Source organism: Manihot esculenta, chromosome 5 (assembly GCF_001659605.2).
Source record: "Manihot esculenta cultivar AM560-2 chromosome 5, M.esculenta_v8, whole genome shotgun sequence".
NCBI classification, from domain to species: Eukaryota; Viridiplantae; Streptophyta; class Magnoliopsida; order Malpighiales; family Euphorbiaceae; genus Manihot; species Manihot esculenta.
The window spans coordinates 11,675,753-11,701,861 of NC_035165.2; the positions used below are offsets into that span (position 1 = coordinate 11,675,753).

The window sequence follows — 26,109 nt, forward strand, 5'->3', positions numbered from 1 at the left end:
AGGTTTCCTCGATGATGGCGTTTTATCCTTTTCGGAAATAAGAACGACGTCGTTATTCTCGTTTCACTTCGTGTTGCCTTTTAGAGTCGCGCTTCTACGGCTGCAATCTTGCTGTATGGATGGTGGATCGACTATCGTCAAATCAATGGGCGTGCCAGTTTTACGAGAATCCACGGGATCAGTGGGCTGCTTCTTATATAAAGGCCGCCTAACCGAAAACCTTGAAAAATAGCATTTACAGAGAAAAGGAAGAGAATATGGTGACTCTATTGGTGGCAACCAACAGCGATCCCGCCTCCGTCAACCCTGCCTCCGCCCTTCTGGCTATGCCCGGGTGGCAACCTGCCACCTCCCTCCAGGTTTAGCTTCTTCTTTTTTTTTTTTTTTTAAAATTTTTTTTAAATTTCCCATAATTCGCCTTTTGCATTTCGTGTTTGTTTCTGATTTATTTATTATTTGTGTGTTATTTGAAACATTAAAAAGGAAATAAAGAGTTTCAGCAATCAACAAGTGAGGCTATTGCTGCACGACAAAAGCATCGTCGTAGAGGACGACTTGGATCAGCGATGGGAGGCTGCCACCGGTGAGGTAGTGGACGAAGTCATCTTTTTCAGCAAACACACCGCCGTCTCTAACCGCCCTGCGCTGACCATTCACCCAATTGGTGGAAGCTCTTTCTCTCTTCTATTCTGCCTTTGCATGTGTTTGATTGTGATTTGAATTGTGAAATGACTTGTGTGGTTTTGCAACGCGTAGGAGTGCCTCATTTGCGCGAAGGGGACGTCCCGCCACAAGGCGGAAAGCCAGGATGGGCTGCACCTCCTGATCCGAGAATGGGTCCATGGCTCAGGCTTTTGAAAAAAATTGGGCAGTCTCATAATTTAGTTCCTGAGTTTGAGGTACTTAACGTTTCTTATTCTTTTCCCCCTTTAGTTTTGTCTGGTTTTCACAGCATCTCATAAGCTACCAAATGCTCAAGTGATTTATTTAGATCTTTTTGCTTGAATGTAGATTACTTTGGAGGCTACTCATCATGGACCTCTGACTAGTAAGCCAACGATGTTCATTGAAATTGGTAATTTTCCTGCCATTTTCATTTTTTTAACTGTATTTAATTTAACATTTCTTTTGTTGCTGCCTATACAATTGTTGAGCTGTGGCTTATAAGCATCTCATATTTAATTTGCACTGCGCTAGTGTAGACCTTAAATTTACCTGTTGCTTATAAGTACTACTTTTTGAGACGTAGCTTTCTTATGAAGGGTAATGCTGTATCCCTATGTATTTGAATTTTGAACCATTTGTCCTATAGTTGATTGTTGCATTTGATGGATAGGTAGCACAGAAGAATACTGGAAGAGGCAGGATGCTGCTCAAGTCGTTGCTCTAGTTGAGTATATAGTTATGGTCTTGTTAAAATTTAAGCATCATTCATTGGCATATTTATTATTATGATTTTGAACTTCTATTTAAGTAAAAAAAATTTCCCTGTTCCCTTCTCCTTAAAGTTTTGTTTTATTTTTAATAAGAAGCAACATAATTATGTCATAAAAGCAACCATTTAAAAGGAATTAAGTTGATTACATATGCTTGAGGTACTTTAGTACTTTTATCTGCTATGAAATGTTGGTTTTACTTGCCAAACTATACAGTTTTATAAGAGAATATGGATAAAACATTTTGTCCTTATCTCTTATTTAAACTGAGGTTTGAGCTGAAGGCATGCTGTTATAGTATAGTAGGCACATTACTAGAAGCAATAATAACTTTCCCTTATAAATTGTTATGGTTTGTGCTTGAAGTTAGTTTGGGAAGGACTTGGGCTTGGAGGAGGTGGCTCAGTAGGAAACTGGAGCAGGTAATCACACTGTATCTCAGATGCTATTCGCATAATCAGTAATATTCTCTCAAGTAATTTTGGTGCAGTGTTAAATAGTTTTTGACATAAATATTTAAGTACCTGCATAATATTGGTAGATCTTCTGCCTCTATTTCTGAGGTTCTCTTTAGTATGATATGGATGTGCATGTTTTTTGAATAGTATATGTTACTTGTTTAATGAGCTCGTGCTTCATTTGCCCTAATTTTTTCCCCTACTCCTAACTGCTTGTTATGCGTGCACAAGTCTGTAAATTATCCATGTTTACTTTACCAATAAAATTAATAAACATTAATTAGTTAGGCAATATATTGTGCTTTTATGCATTGGGTTATTAAATCTATGCCTTGTTCTTGATGATGCTTCTCTAATCTGAGTTCTCATTTATCAATACCTAGTGCAAATGACAAGAGAAGGGTCCTTCTTGGAATAGGTGGTGGGCACTATGCACCTCGGCATATGGATGTAGTTCTGTAAGTCATCTTCACCTGTTTGCTTTTCTATAATCATCCTTGAAATATGCTATTTTATGGATCTTATTTGTTTGAATTTTGAATTTTTATGTTTCAGATCAGTTTATGCTATTGAAGTGAATATGCTAAATGCTAACTGTTCTCAATTTGACCTTCATGTGAAACAATTGAACTGCATCTTAACAATCTTTTGTTCCTTTGTTGCAATAAAATTTGTATGTTTATGAGCAAATAACATACACAATCACTTGGTTTGTGGGAGGCAAAAATTACGAGGTCCATCTGTTTATCTCCACTTATTTATTTTGTGTGTGTGTGTGTGTCCATCATGGAATAATTTCTTCACATCTGAATTATCTCTGCTTTATGTGATTGGCTTCTGCAATTAGCATATATGATATCTGGAAACGCATTTTATTATTTTAGGTGTTACATTTGCTTAGCTAATAAAGTTTACTTGCATGTGTAATTATAAAAAAAGATGTAGTTTCGGTGGCCACACCTATTTTCAGAGAATTATTTATGCATGGAACATCTTGACCTGTTTAGTTTTTTTGTAAACATCCTTGAAATGTGCTATTCTATGGAATCTATTTGCTTCAGTTTTGGTTTTATGTGTTCAAAATCACTTTATGCTATTAAGTGAATATACTAAATTGTTTTAATTTGTTGATAATATGAAACATTTGAACTTAATCTAACAATAATTCTTTTCCCTTTGTATTTGTAATAAAAATTTGGATTTTTATGAGCATAGATAAAATACAAACCATCAGTCGGTCTGTGGGACCAATTTCTATGTTGCTTATTCATTTATTTTTTTAAGGTCCACCTGTTTTATCTGCCTGTTGCATATTGTGTTGTGTATGCATGCCTTAATATTTTCATTTATTTTTTCAATTGTCTCAGCTGATAAAGAAGCATTTTGCCCAGCCTCAAAATGCTCAAAATGGAATAATTTGTTCACAATCTGATTTCTCTATTGGCATATGCAATTGGACTATATGATATCTGGAAACTCTTTTTATTACATTTAGGTGTTCTGTTTGCTAAGCTAATAAAGTTATCTTTTGTAATTACAGAAAAGATGGTGTCTGGGTGTCACACCTACTTTCAGGGTATTCTTTACCCATGGAAGATCCAAGTCAGACAAAAACAGATAAAAATACAAAAGATATTGGTGGAACATGGAAACAATCAATTAAAGCTTCCTATGAGGCTACCAAATCAGCTTTCCCTGGTGGGGAAATTGTGGCACATCTTGATCACAAGTAAGCCTGTCCTCTAAACATAAACTTTTGAATGTCTGAACATCCCACTATCAAATTATGTTATGTTTAGTTCTGATAATCACTGTTGAGTTGGATGGTAAACAAGGATACTAGAAACAAATTAGATGCAGTTTATCGCTAATAAAATATTGAAATTTTGGTCGGAATGCCATAACTTGATGTTACAGAATTTTTTTTTATGCACAGTGGTGGCTAGTTGGGTTTGTGATAATGTTGCAAGCCCCCAAATCAAGGAGTCTGAGGAAAGCAAGTAAAAGATAGTAGAATCATAGAGAAACTCTTAAAAGATTGTTTATTACACTGTAAAAATGCTTTTCTAAAATTTATTTTGACAGTTATCAATACTTGGATAGACACGTAAGATGTTCTTTCAAATTCTTGTTGGATGAGTTTTGGTTGCTAGACTTGATGCAAATTAATGGTTGCAGGAGTTTCAAGAGCTGGCAGAAAAATGCTATTACAGGATATCTGGGAGAGCTGAACATCAAAATTGGGAAGCCTAATGATTTCTATTAATTATGACAATTGGAACTTGGAAGAGTGAACTTGCTCTTACATTCTAGACGGAGGTAAAACTCGAATTGGGTTGTTTGGCAGAAGTTCGAGGAACCTTGTGGTGAGGATCGCCTATTGACTTATTAGTTTTTCTGCCAAGTTATTTATTATATCTACACTGAATCCAATTGGATGCCTTACCTTTATTATGTTACAAACACAATGGTGGAGATTGTTCTCCTTGCGAAGTTAAATATCGTTCGGGGGATGCAGAAGCGGCAATATCCATATCACTACTGCCCATAAACGTTAGTTGTACCTTAGTATTGAAGTTGGAAATGTAGAGAGATTTTTGGAAGTCATTAACTTTAGATTCTTCATGCTATGAAGCTTATGATGTTCTTGATTTTTATTAGATCATTCCAATTTAAATAAAACCTGCTTGCTCAAGCAGTTAGATATATAAATTTAATATTCAAACGAATTTTTATTAGAAGTCTTGTGGCAATCAAGTTTCATGATTGGAAAGGTCTGTTCTTTGTTTCCATATTTGGCATAGAAAAACTGGTAATACTTGGTGCTGCAGCTGAAGGCGTCGGAATTGCTCCACTAGAAGCATATTTTGTTGTCTTTAATGGACAGTATTTTAACGTGAGCAAAAGGCTAAATTGTCCATAAATTATTATACAGCGGATGTTAATAATATTAAAATTTCATCTTTTGGTTCAAAATTATTCCTCAACTAGATAGGTGGTGGTGACTTCATGCCGCACCTGCAATCCCATTATCAACCTCCAGTGACGAATTCATTGACCACAGGATTGTTCTCTAATAATTCTTTCTTTTAGCTACCTTTGATCGTATTAACTTAGAAGCATTATGGCTACTTCCAAAATGAGAAGAATCTTGAAAATACTCGGATTTGTACATTTGCTTGTGCTCAGCAAACCAAAACTAAACTAGCTGCAAGCTTCTCAGCCTGAGCATCAAAACTTATACAGGAACATCGAGCTCCAGACTCCACTGGTTGTATAGGCATCTCATTGACGAGGCTCAGAGCATTATTCAATCTTTAGGCACGACCCAGCGAATCTATAGCACATGCATAATGCTGCAACCTTGGTTTTATCCCTTGGGATTCTGCATTTTCAATGAAAACACCTGTCATTTTTCGCCAACTTTCTGCATTTTCTCAAATAGATTTGTTTTTGTTGCCTCTTTCTTGTCCATAAAAACACTAAAAACTTTATCTTCCATCCCCATTAAACAATACACGTGCGGATAATCTTACACAATGGATTTTAGGGGGATGGCAGAGAGAGACCTATAAATTCATCAGTTTCCTATCTATTTCTCAGCAAATCCATGAACCACTTCGCCATAGCGCAGAGATTTTCGGTGGAAACGAGCTAAGGAAGAAACAAATGCTAAACCAATCAGGTTCCAAGCTTGAAAATGTCATATGAATCTACAAATTTGAAGCTTGTTTAGCATCACCTTTTCATGCATAACCGCCTGCATTTCAAGACTCACTTTTTATTGTTAGGTTAACGCTGAAATAGTAAAAATAAAATATTATAAAAAAATAAATAAATAACATACAATAATTTTAGGTAGTTCACCCTTAATCTTAAGTTATGTCCCGAGCCAAAATCCGAATAATTATTCAATTATAAACATAGGTGAGGTTTATTAAAAAATAGTGTCACTCAAAATATTTCTCAAAAATCCAAAATATTTTTCTCACTCCCCAAATAAACTCTCCATCTCTTAAAGCTATAAATTTTGCAAAAAAAAAAAAAAAAAAAAAAAAAAAGAAAAAAACTCAAAGCTCTCCAATTGCTAAAACTCTTCAACTGATACCTTGATGTCTTGTGCTCTATAGGCAAGAGTATAAAATCAGGAAGAGATTTTCTCCGTTTGGTGAAAAAAGTGACCAAGTTAGTGGCTTTTGATTTGTGGTTGAAGAATTCCTTTTTTTTTTTTATTTGATAATCATTAGCGTGGGCTCTCCAGGTTGGAGGGATCCACCTAACAATTCTCCTCCTCTAATTACATGGAGGGCTCCACCATTCCAGCTGATAACCGACAGTACTCAAACTTTTCGCTTGGTAGAATTTTAGTTAACTTGTTTGATCCATTTTCTTATGTATGGATATTTTCAAGTAGTAGTTGCTTTGTCTCCAATACACTTCTGATCCAGTGATATCTCACATCAATGAATACACACTGTCATGTATTGACATCAAGTTTTGACCTTTCATCCTTAGGAACATGAACAAATACTTTGCATCCAAACACTTGTAGATGATCATAGGAGACTTTCTTTCCTGACCAGACTCTCTCTAGAGTTTCATACTGCAGAGAAACACAGGGTGAGCAATTCAACACATAAATTGTTGTCAGTAGAGCTTTACCCCTGAATGACTTGTGTAGCTTCTAACTCTCTCCACCAAAGTCCTGTTCATCCTCTCAGCCAAACCATTCAACTGCGGTGTCTTTGGAGGTGTTATTTGATGTCGAATGCCATGCTCGTTGCAATAAGCATGAAATGGTCTAGTATACTCTCCGCCATTATCTATTCGAACACACTTGAGTTTCTTTTCAGTCTATATTTCAACTGAGATATGAAACTGCTTGAAGATACCCAGAACTTGATCATTTAACTTCAAAGTATATGCCCACGTCTTCCTAGAATGATCATCAATGAAAGTCACAAAATACTGAGCACCACCAAGTGACTTTGTGAATGGCCCACACAAATCTAAATGTACCAAATCTAACACGTTCTTCATTCTGGAAGGAGGAGAACTCTTAAAGATGACTCTGCTCTACTTTCCTACCAAACAATTACTACACTTCTTCATATGCATCTCATTCACCCTGGATAGTTCATTCTTCTTTATTAGTTTTGCCATCCCTTTCTCACCAATGTGGCAAAGTCTCTTGTGTCATAGTTCAACTGCATCTTCTTTCTTCACTATATTGATAGCGTCATTGAAGAGTTTTGCTTGCATTACATATAACTTTGAGTGCTTCAAGCCTCTAGCCACCACTAGTGAGCCTTTAGTGAGCTTCCATTTTCCGTATGAGAATGTGTTGCAGAAACCTTCATCATTAAGTCTTCCTATAGAGATCAAGTTCAACCGCATATCTGAAATATTTTTGACATCTTTAAGGACTAGTCTTGTCCTATTTCCTGTCATTAGGAAGATATCTCCTTTGCCGACGACTCTTAACAGATTTTCATTTTCCATTTTAACAACACCAAAATCTCCTGGTGTGTAAGATGAGAAGAATTCCCTTCAAGAAGTTATTTGAATAGCTGCACCGCTGTCAATCACCCAGTTGATTTCATCAGTTGCCAAGCTGACCAATCTTCATTACAGACGATGTTAAATTCACCGAGAGCACTTGCACGTTCATCATCACTGTTGTCATCTTTCTTTACTCCTTTGCATTTCTCCTTCTCTTGCTCCTTGAACTTCCAGCAAAATTTTTTGACGTGTCCCTTCTTCTTGTAGTGATGGCACTCCATATTGGCATACTTGTTTGACTTTTCTCTACTCTTATCTCTAGGCTTTGGACCCCTAGATTGACTTCGGACCTCTAGATTGGCTTCTTCCTCTGGATTCTGTAACTAAAACCTCTGATTGAGAAGAAGAGATTGAACTATGTAATCTCCATCACATCTCTTCATTTAAAATTTCACTCTTCACATAATCTGCACTTAATGTATCATTTGGTGCAGAGTTTGTGAGTGAAATCTTCAAAGTCTCCCAGGACTCTAGTAAGGAAGTAAGCAGCGTAAAAGTGAGTATCTCATTTTCAACTTACATGCCTATTCTTGACAACGGGTCCATATACCCTTGTATCTCATTTAAGTGATCTGCTATAGAAGTGTCTTCCCGATATTTTATATATATCACCTTAATCTAATAAAATAATTTATTATTACCAATTTTTTATGCGTACGACTCTTCGAGTTTATTCCATAGCAACCAGACATGTGTCTCATTGCAGACGTGATTAAACACATTATCTTTGACAAATTGTCAAATGAAGCTGCACACTTACTTATGCTCAAACTCCCATTCCTCGTCTGTTTTGTCCTCCGGTTTAGTTGTGGAAAATACTGGCAAATGTATTTTCGTTTCAAATAGGAGTTTCTGCATCTTATTTCTCCATATGTAGTAGTTCGTGCCATTTAAGCTGATCATTTTATTTGTTCTAACCTCCATTTTTGCAGTACTTCAAATTGGAACCGAGCTCTGATACCACTTTTTGGGATAACACTGTTTTTAAAATAGCAAAAATAAAATACTGCAGAAAAGTAAACAAATGACACACAATAATTTTACGTAGTTCATCTTTAATTTTGGACTACATCTGTGGATTGAAATCCGAATAATTCTTCCGCTATAAAAATAGCAGGTACAAAGAGAGAAAATACAATTGAGATCTATCAAAAAATTGTAGTATTCAAAGTGTTTCCCAAAAACTCAAAATATTTTTCTCATTAATTTTATTACTCCCCAAATAAACTCTCCCTCTCTTAAAGCTACAAATTTTGAAAAAAAAATTTAAACCTTTCTAATTGCTGAAACTTTTAACTAATACCTTGATGTCTTGTGCTATTGCCTATTTATAGTCAAGAGTATTATGTAAGCATTTAATGCAAAATCAAGAGGAGATTTTCTCTATTTAATTAAAGAGATAACCACATTAGTAGTTTTTGATTTGTGATCAAAGAATTTCTTTTCTTTATTTAATAATAATTATCACATAGTTTCTTTTCTTTATTTAATAATAATTAGTATAAGCCCTCCATGTTGAAGGAACTCGCCTAATATTTATATCTGCGAAGCATCTCTCTTGGCTCACGCCAACAGTTTCACTTTCAAAAGCATGGATTTCAATTCTTAGATTAATTTTTATTTCTCTTTAATCAAATCATCCTTCATATACGAAGATACAAATATCAAACGGTTAATTAAACAAAAGTGTTTCTATGCCAATATTATTATTTTTTTAGAATAAAAAAAATATTAAAGTTCATATAAATGTTAGAAGTGTTGTATTAAATTGATAATTTTTATATTTTTTTAAAAATATATTCTGTTTATCATTATTAAGTGCTAATTTAAAACGATTTCAGTCATATTTCTAAGGATCTCCTTATTATCTTAATAATAAATTATTTCTTGTTTTGACAATTTAATTTAAATATTTAAATCTTGACATAAGCAAAATTTGTAAAAATTTAATTCAAATTTTTAAAATTTAAATATTATTGTAATTTTATCTAACATATTGAAAATATATTTTCCCACTTCATTTTTCAGTTGATTCAATTTTATCATTACTATATATCTAACTATTTCACAATTCTTTTTGATAACTATGATGCATCAAAATGTTTAGCTTGAAAATTTTATTAATAATTCTATATATAAATTTATTAATATATTTTATTTTTTAATTTAAAATTAAATAATAAAAAATAATTTATTTTGTTAGAAAATATTTTTCAAATATAAATTATTTTCCACAAATAAACATAATATAAATTTCATTACTTTAAGAAAAATATGAAAGAGTTAATAAATTTGGCAATGTTAAAATTTCAATTGTAGAAAATTCAATTGAGAAAAATTGGATAAGAAAACTTTGAGAAATTTGTGTATTAGATTGTCAAAGCAAAAGTTTGACTTATTTTCTGTAATTAGACCTAAAAATAGGGGGAAAAAAAATAAGTTTTTAACTTTTGGCGTGTTACGGTGAGCTGCATTGCCTAATCTGCAATCTACCGACAGCACTTGGATAAGTTTTTATTTTTGTCTGAACAGAAATAACAGATTTGACTTGCTGAGACTTGAAGACGCATCAACTTCCCATTCTTCAGAAAACAATAACAACCCTTTGGTTTCGTCCATGCTCTAAATTTTTCCATTAGTACTTATCGAACTTTCCTGGAAACAACAACTCAATCAAGAGCTACATGATGATGATGATATATATATATATATATATATATATGATAAATCATTCTTCTTTGAAGTTAAGATGGTGATTGATCGGCCACATTCTGCTGATCCCTTCTGCAGACCCAATACGGATATGGCCAGGAACCTCAAGCTATGGTTTCTTTCAAAAATTTACAGCAGAGTATATTCACTCTTCTCAAAGACTGAATCACCACCCTCGCCCACAACGCTGCTAACTTCAGTCCAGCAACTTGAAATGGTGGCCGGAACTGACCATCATTCTCTGGCGGCTCCTACTGGGGTAGCCTGGGAGAATATAATGGTGGCATTTTGCTTGGAATCTGCGCTTGAAATAGCTACGTTATCTATCCAGAGTGGCTCTGACTCCCATTTCTCTCTAACAATCCAGTTGTTTTCTCTAGTGATCTTGCTCGCCTTCATTTGTCTCTGTTTTGGAAAATTTGCTGGTAAAAAATATCCTGTGATCTCTACATTGCTTGGAGAAAATCTCAGTAGATTCTTGGTAGCGACAGCGTTTGTTTTAGCTATTACAGTTCCATTCCCTTTGTGGCTGAAATATACATCATGGACTATATATGCGTTGTTGATGCTTGCCATTATGATTTTCAACTATTTCTAAAGCAAAGCAGAAGCTCTCATGAAACGCCAACGTCCAAATAGATATGGATGGATTGTTCTGCTCTATTGCTTGGGATAAGGACATGAAGGGTTGTAGCAGAGCTTTTGTATTGAAGGGTACAAAGTTTCACTTCTTTCCATCCTCTGCTTCTGTCATAAAAATAAGATTCCGATTTTAAAGCAGGTCATATACCCGGGTGGACCTAAAATACAAACAGCTGGGTTACATTTAATTTTTATGTGGTACTATTATATTATTGAAAAATATTCCTTATTTCATACCAAATTTTTTTAATTAATTTATCAATTTTAAAAAATATATTAAAACATCTTTAATATTTTTTAATAATTTTTATTTAAAAAATTTTATAAGTAATCGGATAAAATTTATAAAATTTTATAAATTAAAAGTTAAATTTAAATCATGTTTAATTCACCTAAAAATTAATTCTTTAATTAAAATATTTGAAATATAGTATTTTTATTCTAAATTGATGTAAAATTGAATAGTTAAATTAATTTATCCGCCTAAGAATTTTTTATTTTTATTTAAATAATTTAATTTATTAACTATATAAACAGGTTTTTTTTATATTTAATATATTTTTTAAAAATAAATAATTAACTCGTAATCTATTAAATTCAATTTTTTGAATTTTTTTAAATCTAAATAATCTAAAAATCCAATAAATAATCTAGCCGTTAAAATTTATTTTCATAAATGTAAATAATTTAATATATCATTTCAATTGTATAAATATAATAAATAAAAATAATTATTATTTTTTAACAATGAAAAGTGATTATATAAAAATAAATAGAACAACGAGTGAAAAATTTATCTTATAAATATTTTAAAAAAATAGAACACTTAATAGGTGAAATTTTAAAAGTTATAAATAAATTTTTTAGATTGAAAAAAAAAATTAGAGAAATATCGTAACATTTGAGATTCTGATTTTATTTGTGAGAAAATTATTATTAAATTCTTTAATTTTAAAAAAATTACTAGTTTGTCTTATATATCAAAATTATTTAAATAAAATATTTTTATATTTTATAAAATTAAAATATTTAATAATCTATTAGATAAATCGTTAATTAATTTATTTCTTTCATATCACACAAACTAAATAGTATGAATATTTAAATTTATAAATACTAAATAATATGTATAATTAAATTATATAAATTAAATAATATAAATATTTTTTTAGTGAATTTTTAAACAAAAAATTAAAGAATTTATTCTATAAAATATAAAAATATTTTAATTGTATAATTTTTCAAATAAGAATATACTAATGATTTTTTTTTAAATTTAAGATTTAATAATAAATTTTCTTTTATTTATTTAAAATTAAAAAAAATAATTACCTAAATAATTTCAAATTATTTAAAAAATTTCGAGAGATCTATGGTGAATCCCCGTGCATGTTGTCATTTGATACGAGTATAATTTTCTTCTTTTAATCCTTAAAACAAATTTGGTTTTGGCCAAATTTTACAGCAAAAATTTCCTTTTCAACAAAGAAGGTTCAAATTTTAATGAAATGAAATCAATTAACAAAGCAATTATTCTTTCATTTTCCCCATAATGTGAGTGTCCTCCTGCTCCAAGTTACAAATAACTATCAAAATTTAGACTAAACCTCCTCTATCATCTTTCTCTACAATGAAGTAGGCAACCACAGGCCGTGTTAAGAAGTTGATGAGATCCAATGGCTTACACAACCATATATACTGCAAGGCAGCGGATATGCCTATATGAATAAGTTCATCCATTCAGATTATTACACGGCCAAGCTATGTCCATTTTGAAGAAGTTTGAGTTCAAATTAAGATTTCTTTTACCTTTTAACTATCACTACTATAGCATCGGTGATACTAAAACAACAGTTTGACAATTATTTAAAATTTTTATAAAAAAATTTTATTTTTATACTATATATAATAATATATTTTATTAAAAAATTATTTTATATTCAGTAAAATTATAATTTTAATCGTATATTTTATTCGTTGTAAAAAAATAATTAAATTATTACCTTATATTTAACAGCAGAAGCAGATATAACAGATTTTAAATCGTTACTTTTGACTTATAATTATAATTCAGGTAGGTAAAATAACAATTTACGACCGCTTTTTAAAATATATTTATGTAGTAGTGTATTCTAAGTCTTCTTTCTCCTTTATTTATAGAAATATATTTCTTAATTTAGGAATAGTAAAATTTTCCTTAATTACTTAAACTCCATTAGTTACACGAAAAATAATATACATTTAAACAATATTTTTTGTAGAAAATATTTTCTATGCGATAAAAATATTTCTAATTAGATAATTTAATTTTCATTGCTTGATTTTAATTTAAAAAAAATAAAATATATTAAAAATTTTATATATAAAAATTTTAATAAAAATATTAAACGTGGAAAATAACCTTCTCTGAAGAAAGTTATTTTCCATTACTTAAATTCTCTGAATGCTTTAAATATGAAAAAATACAAAAAAATACTTTTCTATAAAAAATTTTCCGTAAAATAAACATAATAAACATAATTTTAGTTTCAATTTGTAAAATCTATGTAAATTTTTGTATTTTTAATTTAAGAAGAATTTAGATATTTATCAACAAGATTTTTTCACATAAGTTGTATTTTATTTTATTTAGATTTGATATTGAATTTTATTTATTTCTTTAGGATTTTATCATGCATCAATCATTTTCTATGTTATACTTGTCATTCTATAATTATTTGACTTCTCATTGCCATAATATTATAGTCAATAAAATAAGAAAAAAAATTTATCTAAAACTTAATCCAAAATAGAAATTTGTAGATCCTATTTAATTTTCATGAGGAGATTTATATGTTTATGTATTTAGTTTACGATGAATTAGATTTAAGCAAAAACTGCTCATAAAATAAATCCAAAATAATTTCAGCTAAAGAGGGAAATAGATGATTAAGACAATTAGTGGATATAAGGTAAAGAGGGAACTGAGGCAACCTTTTATCAAACTTAATCGGGATTGGCATATGAATTTCCCTCCAGTCGCTAGAAAGTGATTCCATCTGCCCAGGCTTGAACTCCTTTTGAAAATCATAGCGAGTGTGTTCTATTACCATTGTAACATTGTTACTCTAATTTAAGCACTTCGATTTATCCCACTTTTAATGTAGGTTTTTTTTTTTTAAAAAAAAGAAAAAAAAACTAAACTCCCATTTATTTATAAAAAAATTTTTTATTTTAAAAAATAAGTTTTAAAAATAATATTTTATATTAATTTTTTAAATAAAAGTATTTACTTTAAATTGCTTAATTTTAATTGTTAAAAATAAAAGATATTTATTATGACTGGAAATGGAACTGAACTGTGATTGATCAATTTGCAAAACAGAAAGAGTGAGGTGGTTGGCGCCTATGAGCAGTCATTCTAACGCTCAAGTAAGAAAATTGATAGAATGGGCGAATATAATAGATTGCTTTGAGGGTAGAATAAGTGTGTAAGGATGTGTACTTTCAACTCTGTGCACATTTGCTTTTATACTGTAAGAAGATAGAGTTATCGAATCTCTTAGAAATCCAACTGGTACCAACTAGTGGATCAGAGATTCCGCGATATACGTGTAATTGGAATATGCTAGATTATATCCGCTAACAGTAATTTTCCATGAACACTCGACCTACTCAGGAGAGGGCGAGTTTTAGTGAAACACTTAGTGTTACAGTGTCCTGGTGAGATTTCTGCAATCGCATGTCAGCTTATTAGACCCTTGCTATGTGGTTCTATCCTATGATGATAGCTCATGACTTACTTTGCACGATTATTATATCGTATCATCAATCCCTCCATTGGTCTTAGATTATTCAGATTCTTCATATCACAGTTGTCTTCACGACCTTGGACACGTGGCATGTCCGGATTGACTCTTCATACTCGCGTCTCTTCACCTAGTTCTGGACATAAATGATGATTGTCTTGCTTCTCGAACCGCATTTAAACATGCTATCGAAATCTTGGTATAAAATCCCTTCTTCTCCTCCTATTACCACTTTTACTTACAATTGATATCTGGACTTTGAAAAAGACTCGACCACCTAGCCTTCTACTACTACATTTGCTTAAGGTACTTCCTTGTTTCTTTTTGATGTTTCGCGAGATGAATATGCCCTCTTCAATGTCTTCTTCTGGTAGAAGCTCCACTTCAGGATCTTCTTCCAGCAGCCCCATCCGTGCTCCACCTCCTATTGTCCCGCTGAGGGCAGTTCATGACAATGATAGCCTCCTAGTGAATGACATCCCGTCCACGTTAATAGAAAAGGCTATGGACTGTCTGTACAACCACTACTAGATATCTCGAGAACCCTTTCGGGTTCATGCTCCAAACCTGTGCATTTGTGTGGACGACCAATGTAATACTCGGCTAGACTTCGGTATCGGAATTCCTACCGTCCGGTGGAATCCCGGATGTCGGAAGCCTCTAGAAGGGTAAAATCATGTTTTCATAAAATGTTTTAATGTATTTTATGGTTTTAAGCAAGAAAGAAATTAAGTTTTTTAATGAAAATAGCCTTGTGAGGAAGACTCAGGTTCGGCCGGCGAACCTCAAGTTCGGCCGCCGAACATGCATGCGCTTCGGGTGTGCTTTAGGCCCCCGAAAGCATAAGTGAGGGAAGTCCAGGTTTGGCCGCCGAACATAGCATGCATGCGGAGGCACGTTAGGCCCCCGAAAGTGGCCTGGCCAGCCACCTATAAAGGGGTCCCTTGTCTGAAACGGGCGAGCTTTTCTCCCCATTTTCGGCCAAGATGAGCTCTCCGCCGTCCCTTGTTGTTTTTGAGCTTCTTCTTTCAAGTTTTCATGATTTTCACGAGTTTTCACCTTTGTTTTGAAGATATTTGAACAAAAGAGCAAGTTTGGAACTTAGAGACCCAAGGAGTGAGATCTCCCCCATCTCCGAGTTAGATCGTCTCTCCTCTCGTTCTTCAAGAGGTAAGAGTAGATCCACACTTCTTTTCATGTTTTAGTTGAGTTTCATGATGATCTATGGGGTAGAAATGCATGCTTAAGTTATTTTGAGTTTATGAGTTTTTATGTTGAGTTTTTGAGCAATGTATGTTGAATATGTATGTTTGATGTGTTGTAGTTGGGGTTTAAGATAGTTTGAAGCCCCTAGGAGCTTGTGTGCTTGAGTATGCATGTTGTAGAATAGGTAAATGCATGTTTGAATGAGTTGGGAGGCTTTTGTGCGTGTTGGAGCTGAGTTTCTGCCCTTTGGGAAGAACTCAGGTTCGGCAGCCAAAGGGACTTTTGGCCGCCGAACCTGCCTGTGGAAGCCAACTTTTGGCTGCCGAACCCTACCCCCGAAAGTGGAATTTCGGCTCTGGAAGGGAGTTTCGGCCGCCGAAGGTGCCGCCGAACATGCATGAGTTTTGTCTCTGGAGGGAACCTTCGGCCACCGAAAGTGCCGCCGAAGGTGCATGACTTTCGGCTCTGGAGGGCCTTTCGGCCGCCGAACCTGCCGCCGAAAGTGCCCTGTTCAGCCCTCCTTTGCATGATTTCTATGATTGTTTTAAGGTGCTTTAGGGGGTTTTGGGGAGTATTTTAGAGTCATGTTCATGGATGTTTGGTCCCTCATTTGAGTCCACCTGTGTAGGTTCGGACCCGAGGAACCGAGGACCTCAGCAGTGAGATAGCTGCTTCAGAGTCATTAGAGCTTCAGCCAGAGGTGAGTGGAATAACTTATTACGTTTCAAAGCAAATAAATAAATAAATTTTGAGCATGATACATGCATCACGTATGCCATGAGATATATTAGGTTGTTTGCATTAGAATTCACGAATATGTTGCATTGCATAACTTGATGATGATGTGGATGGATGTTGAATGATCTTTTAGTCCTCGTATGTTATGGTATGATGATAATACGGTACGGAAGACCAGTGAGGCCCATTCTACGCCCCTGGCACTGTGGAATGTTATGTTATGTTATGTTAAGAGAAAGACTAGTGAGACTCATTCTACGCCTCTGGCACGATTGGACTGTGTAGAGGACTATTGGTGACAAGTCCATCCTTGATGTGATTTGTTTGTGCTGTGTTGCATTTCATGAAAGCATGAAATATAAATTGAATGTTTTACTATTCTGCTCACTAGGCTTTATAGCTCACCCCTCTCTCTTAACCCCCAGATTTGCAGGTACAGGGTAGACCAGGAGGTCAGCAGGAGTAGAGTTATGTTATTGTAATAGTTAAATGTGGACATGAATATGATGTAATGTAAAAGTATAGTATAGAAATGTAATGTATTGATGCTTATGGAAGTTTAGAGTTGTGCTTGACCATTGTATGATTGTTAATCCCTTTGTAGTACATGATCTTAAATGTTAAATGATGATTATTGTAAACCAAGCTTAATGTATGTTATGTTACCCCATTGGAGTATTTGATGAGGACTCCAGTGAGGGGTTTTATGTTATGATTTATGCATGCACAGGTTAAGCTTGGTGAAGGAAAGAATGAATGAAAGAATGAATGAATGAGTGAATGAATGACCAATGAGAAAGTTTTAAAATGTTTATGTAATTGTTGATCATGTATGGGATTAAACAGGTTTACAGGATGAATGTTTGGCTTGCTACGGGTCCCGGCGGCCTTAAGCCGACCTGGATCCTAGCGCCGGTAACGGTCCGATTTTCGGGTCGTTACAACCAAATCCCTGTAAAGGACACAATCATGGTTTATGAAGAGCAATTGAAGACAAATCTTCGGTTTCTTATGGACTCGTTCTTCATTGAAGTCCTTTGTTTTCACAAGCTTGTAGTCGCCCAACTACACCCCAACAACTGGTGGATTTTGGTGGCTTTTTGCTTCCTATATTTCAACAACAATATCGACCCGATTGTTGCACTCTTTTTCCTATTGGATACCCAGAAGAACGAAGAATTCTAGTTCTTCAGCGGGAAAAAAGCTCCATACTCTCTTTGACCGAATACCTTCTTCCCTTAAGCGTTGGAAGAATAAATTCTTTATCCTGTGTCATAGGGTATTCAGGGGGTTTTGGGCAGCTCTAGACTGACTGGAATATACATATGGAACTCAAAAAGGATGGAGTCTAACCACAGTGGGACGAGGAAGAGGGCTTAGAGTTCCTCCAAAGGATGGCCTCAACACAAAGGGTAGACATCAACGCTGCAACGAGGAACGCCGTTTTGTCCTGGTAAAGTCATTTCTAGCAGAACAGGCTCGGGCTCCTAAACCGTCAAGTCTTTAAAACCCTTGGAAAAATGTTCCCTGTACTGCAAAACATGGTATTTTCTTTCTAACTTTCTTTGTTTTTAAAACTACCTTACTTACTTTTTACTCTGTGCAGATATGGCTGGTAAAGAGAAGAACAAGTTCACCAAGGTGGCACATGCTTCTCGCAAGGGTAAAGCTATTGCTGGATCATCTGACCCACCTCCTAAATGGGCTCACCGAGTGGAGGAGATCATTATGTTTCCTCCTCCCCCTCCTCCACCTGCAATCGAGGTAATAGCTCCCACTCAACCCGAGTCTTCTTCCAGGGGCACTCCTGCAGTAGTTCTTATCCAAGCTGAACCTTCCCCAGAAGAGGCTGAAGCTGAAGTCACATGGGCTCGAGGCATCCAAAATTTAGCTTTGGTGCTGACTCGGACAACCTCACTTCTCAAGGAGCCCCGATTGTCTATCCTCATAGCTAAGAATACCTTGAGGCGTGGGGATCATCATCGTTTGAATGCTGTCGAGATAGACGATCTCTACAATAACATCATCCCTTTTGCAATGGAGAGTGCATTATGCTCATACATGGCCAAAGAATGTGACAAGGCTATCCAAAGAGAGTCCGATGCACAGGAGATAGGCAAAAACCTCCTGCAGGAGGAGTTCTCAAGGTTGAAAGCTCAAGCTGAGGAGGTGAAAAATACCATGAAAGAGACATTAAAGTCTGTCGCCAAACTCCAAGTGGACTTGAACGAGGCTAATACTTCAAAGCTCACCTATGAGAATTAGGTTAAAAATGCCAAGAACCAGGTGGCTATACTTCAATGCCAAGTCCAGGAGCTATAGTCTCAAGCATAGGAGACCCAAGCCCCCATAAACAGGGTGGCCAAATTGGAAGCTGAGCTTCAAGAGACGGTGACCCGGGGCGGGGATATGTTCATCCAAGGACAAGACTTTATAAAGAAGGAGCTTATCAGCCATTTTTCCACAGAGGACTTCTCCTAGATTGATGACATCTTTCTAGATAAAGAGGACGAAGATGAAGAGAGGGAGGAATAGGCTGAGGACAATCCAACCGACCAAGTCTCCATAGATACTGTACTTGAAAATAATGTAATAGAGACTCAGGAGGAGGAGTCTGAGGATGTCCTTCCTATGTAACTTTTCCTCTTATAAATGAAATCCTCTTTTATTTTTGTGGCTTTTATTTTTGCCAAGCATTTTAGGATCAATATCTTACCAAAAACATAACCAGAACTCCCATCCAGTTATATCAATCGCAAGATAAAACTTAAATAACTTGGAAAAAATTGCTAAGCGGGGTTAACTCGGTCAAATGCCTAGTAGTATTCACTTTTTGATATAAAATGACTTAAATAAAATTGTTAACTGGACTTAACACCTGGTCATCGGTTTGGTGGATACTCGACTTGTAGTTTTGGTATAAAATGACTTAGAAATTTGATTAGCCGGGAAAATCACCTGGTCATAAACCTATTGAATGCTTGCCTAGTGGCCTCGGCATAAAATGCCTTAAATAATTCTCATAAGCGGGACTAACACTCGATCATTTGCCTAGCGAATACCTACCTTATGGTCTTAGCATAAAATGCCTTAAAATACTTTTAATAAGTCAGTCATGAGCCTGACGGATACTTGCCTTGTGGCTTTTCATATTGAAAAAAATGCTTTGATCGTTGATTCTTAATTTTGACAAACCACTGTTCTCTCATAACTGAATAACACAACACATGAAATATACCTCGTTAAATGTTATTGATAAAACTTGCATAAGTTACAAATATTCCAAGAATAAGGAATGACCTAGCCATCTAACTTGGCTTACTTATAAGACCCAGGGCGGATAATCTTTGAGATCCTAAACAGTCCCTTCCAGTTTTCACCCAACTTACTAGACTCGGCACTACAGCCTGTTACATTAGTCCTTTTAAGGATTAAATCTCGTACATTAAAAACTTGTGATTTGACTCCATTGTTGAACATCTAGGACATCTTATTCCTATAGACTGCCATTCTGATTGCCGCTTGCTCTCATGAAAATTCGACTTAGTGTAGGTTGAATTGCATTTTCTCGGAGTCTCTTGAGGACTCTGGATGTTGAGTCATAAAACTGCTTACTTGGACATCCACGGGGATTATTGCCTCGGCCCCATATACAAGAGAAAATGGAGTTTTCCTTGTGGCTGCTCTCGAGGTTATTTTGTATGACTAGAGGATGTGGGGCAACTCCTCAGGCTAGTTGCCTTTAGCTTTATGGAGCCTTTTCTTCAGATCTTGTAGGATTGTCCTGTTTGTCACCTTAGTCATGCCATTGGTTTGAGGATGGTATGCCAATCTGAATTTTAAGTCAAATTTTCATTTCCTGCAGAAACTTGGAAACTGAATTCCATTATCAGTAATAACTACCTTTGTAATACCCGGCTAGATCCCGGCATCGGAATCCCTACCTTCCGGTGGAATCTCCGTTGGAATATGGAATTTTGATGATGCCAGAGTCTTCTAGAGGGGTAAAATGTGATTTTTAAAATGATTTTTACTGATTTCATGGTTTTAAATGAAAAAGATTTGAGTTTTGAAAAGAAAAGACCAAGGAGGTTTTTACCAGGTTCGGCCGCCGAACCTCAAGTTCGGCCGCCGAACATGGGGGTGTTTTGCATGCACGTTAGGCCGCCGAAGGAGGTTTGGCTGGCCACCTATAAAAGCCCTTCAGACCGAAAATGGGCGAGTTTTCTCCCCATTCTCGAGCTCAGGTGTGTTCATGTCCTCCTTTGGTCATTTTCATGTTTTTCTTCATCTCCTTCATATTTTTATGAGTTCCATAGTTGTTTTGAAGAGTTTTAAAGCTTGGATAAAGGTTTGGAGAGCTTGGAGACTTTAAGAGTTTGGGTTCTCCACATCTCAAGCTTTGGGTCACACCAACCCTCGATCTTCAAGAGGTAAGTGTGGATCTATGCTTTCCTTTACGTTTCATGAAGTTTTAAGTGAGTTTTAAGAGGTTTTGATGGTTGAGTATGGGTAGATATGCATGTTAGGGTTTATGTGGATTTTATGCCCAATGTATGTTTATGTGATGTGTTTGTATTAGTTTATGCATGTGGGAGAGTGTATGCATGATTGGGAAAGAGCAAGTGAGATTGTGGGATGTTTAGGTGGTTTTGGCCTATGTGGGTCATAAGCTACCTATGTATGCTTTTGATGTTGTTTTTGGAGTTTAATCTAGTTGTTAAGCTCCTTTAAGCATGACTAAGGGTTTATGCTTGGTTTTGAGAAGTTTAGGCATGTTTTAAGAGGTTGGAGGCTTGGTTTGAGAGGTTGGGAGGCTTGTATGCTCAAGGGCTGAGTTCTGGAAGAACTCAGGTTCGGCCGCCGAAGGTGGTTTCGGCCGCCGAACCTGCCTATAGATGCATGGATTGGCCGCCAAACCTTGCCCTCGAAAGTTGTGTTTCGGAGCTGAAGCAGACTTTCGGCCGCCGAAGGTGATGTTCGGCCGCCGAAAGTGCCTGACTTTCGTCTCTGGAGAGAAGGTTCGGCCGCCGAAGGTGCCCCCGAACTTGCATGACTTTCGTCTCTGGAAGGGACCTTCGGCCGCCGAAAGTGCCCTGTCCAGCCCTTTCATGGGTGTTTTCTATGTTTGTTTTGAGGATGTTTTAGGGGGTTTTTTGGGGAGTTGTTTATGTATTGTTTAGAGTATGTTTGGCACCTCACTGGAGTCCACCTGTGTAGGATCAGACCCGAGGAACTGAGGTGTTTAGCAGTGTCAGCTGCTTCAGAGTTAGTCCAGAGCTAGCCAGAGGTGAGTAGAACATAACTCTTTTAATATTAAAGAAATTGAATGTTCAGAGCATGTTCATGCATCATGAATACCATGTTATGTAATAGGTTGTTGCATTAGAGATCACGAATATGTTGCATTGCATATTACGATGTATGATGATGTGGATGAATGTTGGATGATCCATTAGCCCTTAGTATGATGTGATATGATATGACATAATATGAGACGATATGACATGTATGGCATGATATGAGATGGAAAGACCAGGTGTGGCCGTATCGCCCCTGGCATAGAGTATGAAAAGACCAGGTGTGGCCGTATCGCCCCTGGCATAGAGTATGAAAGACCAGGGTGGCCGTATCGCCCCTGGCATAGAGTTATGTGAAGTCCAGGCGTGGCCGTATCGCCCCTGGCATAGAGCATTGTTGGATTTTGTTATGAGATGAGATCTAGATGTAGAGGGCTAATGGTGACGAATTCATCCTTGATGTGTATTGTTTGTGATGTGATGCATGCCATGAAAGCATATGATATAATAAACTGTTTTTCTCTTTAGTTCTGCTCACTGGGCTTTTCAGCTCACCCCTCTCCCCTAACCCCAGGTTTGCAGGGTCAGAGATAGTCAGGAGATCATCAGGTTATGTCCATGGTCATGTTTATGTAATAGACTAGTAGTGGACATGATGTAAGGTAGAGATATGTATCGAAAGGTAATATGTTATGATGTAAAATCATGTAATGTAATAGTTAGAGTTGTGCTTTGCCCTAGAAGTGTGGTTAATCCCCTTGTACATGGTCCTTATGTATGTTTTATAATGAGACAGGAAAAGCCAAGCTCAATGTATGTTGCCCCACGAGAGTAGATGATGAGAACTCTAGTGTTGGGGTCTATAATTATGAGTTGTGCATGCACAGGTTAAGCTTGGTGTTTGAAAGAAAGAAAAAGTTTAAAGTTTTATGTTTTAAAGTTTATGCTTATGTTTGATCATGTATGGGATTATACCAGATGTATAGGATGTATGTTAGGCTTGCTACGGGTCCCGGCGACCTTAAGTCGATCTGGATCCTAGCGCCGGTAGCGGTCCGATTTTCGGGTCGTTACAGAATGGTATCAGAGCCCTAGGTTCACATGGTCGGACCTATAGTGTGTCGGGCTCATAGAGGTTGTAGAAGGGCAAGCACAATAGGTGAGATTATGTCCACTAGGATAGGATGTGGAGTTCTGTCTTGTATGATGATGTGAAATGCCATGATGATATGCATGTGCATTAATGTTATGCTATGTATGTAATGTATGCGAGGTAGGTTCATGTGTTTCCACATGAACCGTATGATGCTAATGTTTATGTGGTATGTTATGCTTTCAGAAGTCAAGATGAGAGGAAGTCGTCGATCCGTAAGATTGACTGGAGCTCCGCCAGAGAATGAGGGCATGGATGCCCATCCCCCTGCTCTGCAGAGGGCAAGATCTTGTAGAACGAGCAGAGAAGGTACATCAAGGGACCCTAGAAGGTCTTTTGATGCAAGTCGGAGGAGATCAGTTCATGGTGGTATGTCAGCGGATGTGATGGGAACAGAGGAGGATAACCAAAGAAGAGATAGTAGTCTGGGCATGAGTAAGTCAGAAGAGGATATGGGAGAGTCCCAAGGAGGCACTCAGGCCTCGGGTTTTGTTCCACCACAGTTTACACCCTATCCTCAGGGGCCAGGGCATCCGATGGGAAGCACGTCGGATTTCTCTAGCTATAACCCATACCCCACCTTTATGCCCTACCCTCCCTTTTTCCCACCGTACCCACAGTACCCTATGTTTCCATCCTCATCCTTTTTCTCAGGTCCAGCAAACCCTAACCCAGGATATGCTGCACCTCCTCCTCCACCAGCAGGACCAACAGTCCCTGATGTCCAGATACCCAAACCTGGTTCGTCAGTTGGGGGTAAAGTAAAGATGACAGATTACCTCAAGTTGGATGCCCCTAAGTTCGAAGCAGGCGATGACCCTTTTGAGTACCTCAGAACGGTAAAGATGATAACATATGAGCTAGGAGCAAGTGACAGTAGAGCCATTCAGATGGCAGGGTTCACATTGAAATGCAAGAAGGCAAGGGAGTGGTTCAAAAACTATGTGGACCCAAGGTTGGAGAGCTTATCCTGGGAGCAGTTTGCCAATGAGTTTGCAGGATGGGCTTTTCCAGATAGTTCTAGAGAACTGAAGATGATTGAGTTTGAGCAGCTAAGACAGACATAAGAGATGAGTGTAGATGAGTTTACAGACAGGTTCCTGGAGCTGTTGCCGTTTGCAGGACAAGGTCTTGGCACAGACCTGAAGAAGTCTAGGAGATATGTTATGAAGCTTCACTCCAGGTATTCCTCGTTGATTCAATCAGCAAAGAGGGAGAGTTTCCATGCTATAGTGGATATGGCACGGAGAATGGAGGCTAGTGCCATTGTCCAAGGAACAGTTAAGCAGTCTGTGGCACAGTATTCGGGTCTCCAAATCCCGGGGACGAGTGATGCTAATCTCTCCCCTCTGAGTGAGGCTGTCACGAAAAGTAAGAAGGGAGACAGAGGTCTTAGAAGATCAAAGAAGAACAAGTTCTGGAATCGGTTAAAGTCTGGTCTGGGATTAGGAGGAGGCTCGAGCTCAGGCACAGAGGTTGCAGAGTGTGCAAGGTGCGGTAGGCCACACAAGGGAGTCTGTCGGTTTGGGACTACAGCATGTTACAGATGCGGCCAGGAGGGACACATAGCTCGGGAGTGTCCTAAGGCGGCTTTTATGACACCGTCCCATCAGACAACTCCAGCCAGTATGGCACAGCCATCAGCTCCAGCCATGTTTCAGGGTAGTAGTCGAGGCAGAGGAAGGGGGACAGCCCCTTCTTCAGCAGGTTCCCTAGGTGAAGGTCCATCAGTTCCAGCTCGGATCTTCTCCATGACGCAGCAAGAAGCTAACACATCGGACATGATGGTGACAGCTAATCTCACTCTCTTATGTTTGATGTGTATGCTTTTGTGAACCCTGATGTGTTTCTCTTTCCTTGTGGTTTCGAGAGCCGTAGATAGGTTGGGTTGATAGCTTATGGGTTAGGGTATTCCCTTTGGGTCAGTGGACCCAAGTGTGATCCATCAGTGGTAGAGTCAGCCTGCCGGTATAGTCTAGAGTATCTGTGAGTAGATGCCTTCCAGCTGGCCTAGTGGTTCTAGATTTGACTGTTTGACATCATTCTAGGGTTGGATTGGTTCTTCTACTAGTAGTGCTACTTGAGTCTGCAGAGACAAGGTAGTCAAGTTCAAAGGTCAGGATGGATCAGAGGTAGTCCTCAGAGGGGGGACAAAGTAGGGATACCTAGAGGTTCGATATCAGCCCTGCAGGCTCATAGGTTGGCCGGGAGAGGTTGTCAGGGGTTTCTAGCTCGTGCAGGAGAGTTCAGTAGTCATGTCAGGGAGCCCGCCTCAGTACCAGTAGTGAGTTCTTAGATGTTTTTCCAGACGAGCTGCTAGGTGTACCATCTGTTAGGGAGATAGAAGTTGGAAATGAAAGTGATGATAGAGACCAGACCCGTCTCTACCCCTCCCTACAGGATGGCACCTGTAGAATTAAAGTAGTAGGAAGAGCATGTTGCAAGAGTAGGTGGTTAAGGGCTTTCATCCGATTGAGCACTTCGCCTTGGGGTGTTCCAGAGTTGTTATGAGAATGAAGGATGGATCCCTAGGACTTTGTATCGACTACAAGTCGTTGAACAAAGTCACTACCCAGAACAAGTAGTTGTTACCTTGGATCGACGATCTAGTTGAAATCAGCTAGCAGGAGCTGGTTGCCTTTCCAAGATAGATCTGAAGTCCAGGTACCATCAGTTAAGATCAAGGAAGAAGATGTACAGAGAGCAGTGGTTAGAACCAGATATGGGCACTATGAGTTTCTAGGAATGTTGTTCGGGTTAATGAGCGCCCCTACAGCATTCATGGATCTCATAAGCAGAGTTTTTAGTCGGTTTCTGGATCACTCCGTTATTGTCTTCATTGACAGTACCTCGGTGAGTCCCAGAAATGCAGAAGAGAATGCCCATTATCTGAAATCAGGATTGCAGATCCTGAGAGAACATGGCTTGGATGCCTAGTTCTCCCAATGTGAGTTCCAGTCAAGGAGCACATCTTTCTTGGGTCATGGTATGTTGGAAAAAGGAAAAGTGAGGTAGACCCGAGAAAGTTAAAGTTGTAGCTGACTAGCCCAGGCCCATTGTAGTGACATAGATCAAGAGCTTTTCGGGTTGGGCAGGTTACCTACGGGAGGTTCA

General features: G+C 37.0%; 1 protein-coding gene across 1 annotated transcript; it reads left to right on the forward strand.

The window, feature by feature from the left end:
• The first annotated feature begins 55 nt into the window (after positions 1–55).
• Positions 56–4,651, forward strand: LOC110614350 (D-aminoacyl-tRNA deacylase). The gene is made up of 9 exons (XM_021755869.2): positions 56–359; positions 484–664; positions 757–899; positions 1,012–1,075; positions 1,337–1,389; positions 1,803–1,858; positions 2,278–2,352; positions 3,435–3,623; positions 4,073–4,651. The coding sequence occupies exons 1-9, from the start codon at positions 258–260 to the stop codon at positions 4,158–4,160; spliced, it is 951 nt and encodes a 316-aa protein (XP_021611561.1). The 5' UTR covers positions 56–257; the 3' UTR covers positions 4,161–4,651.
• Positions 4,652–26,109: the final 21,458 nt, after the last annotated feature.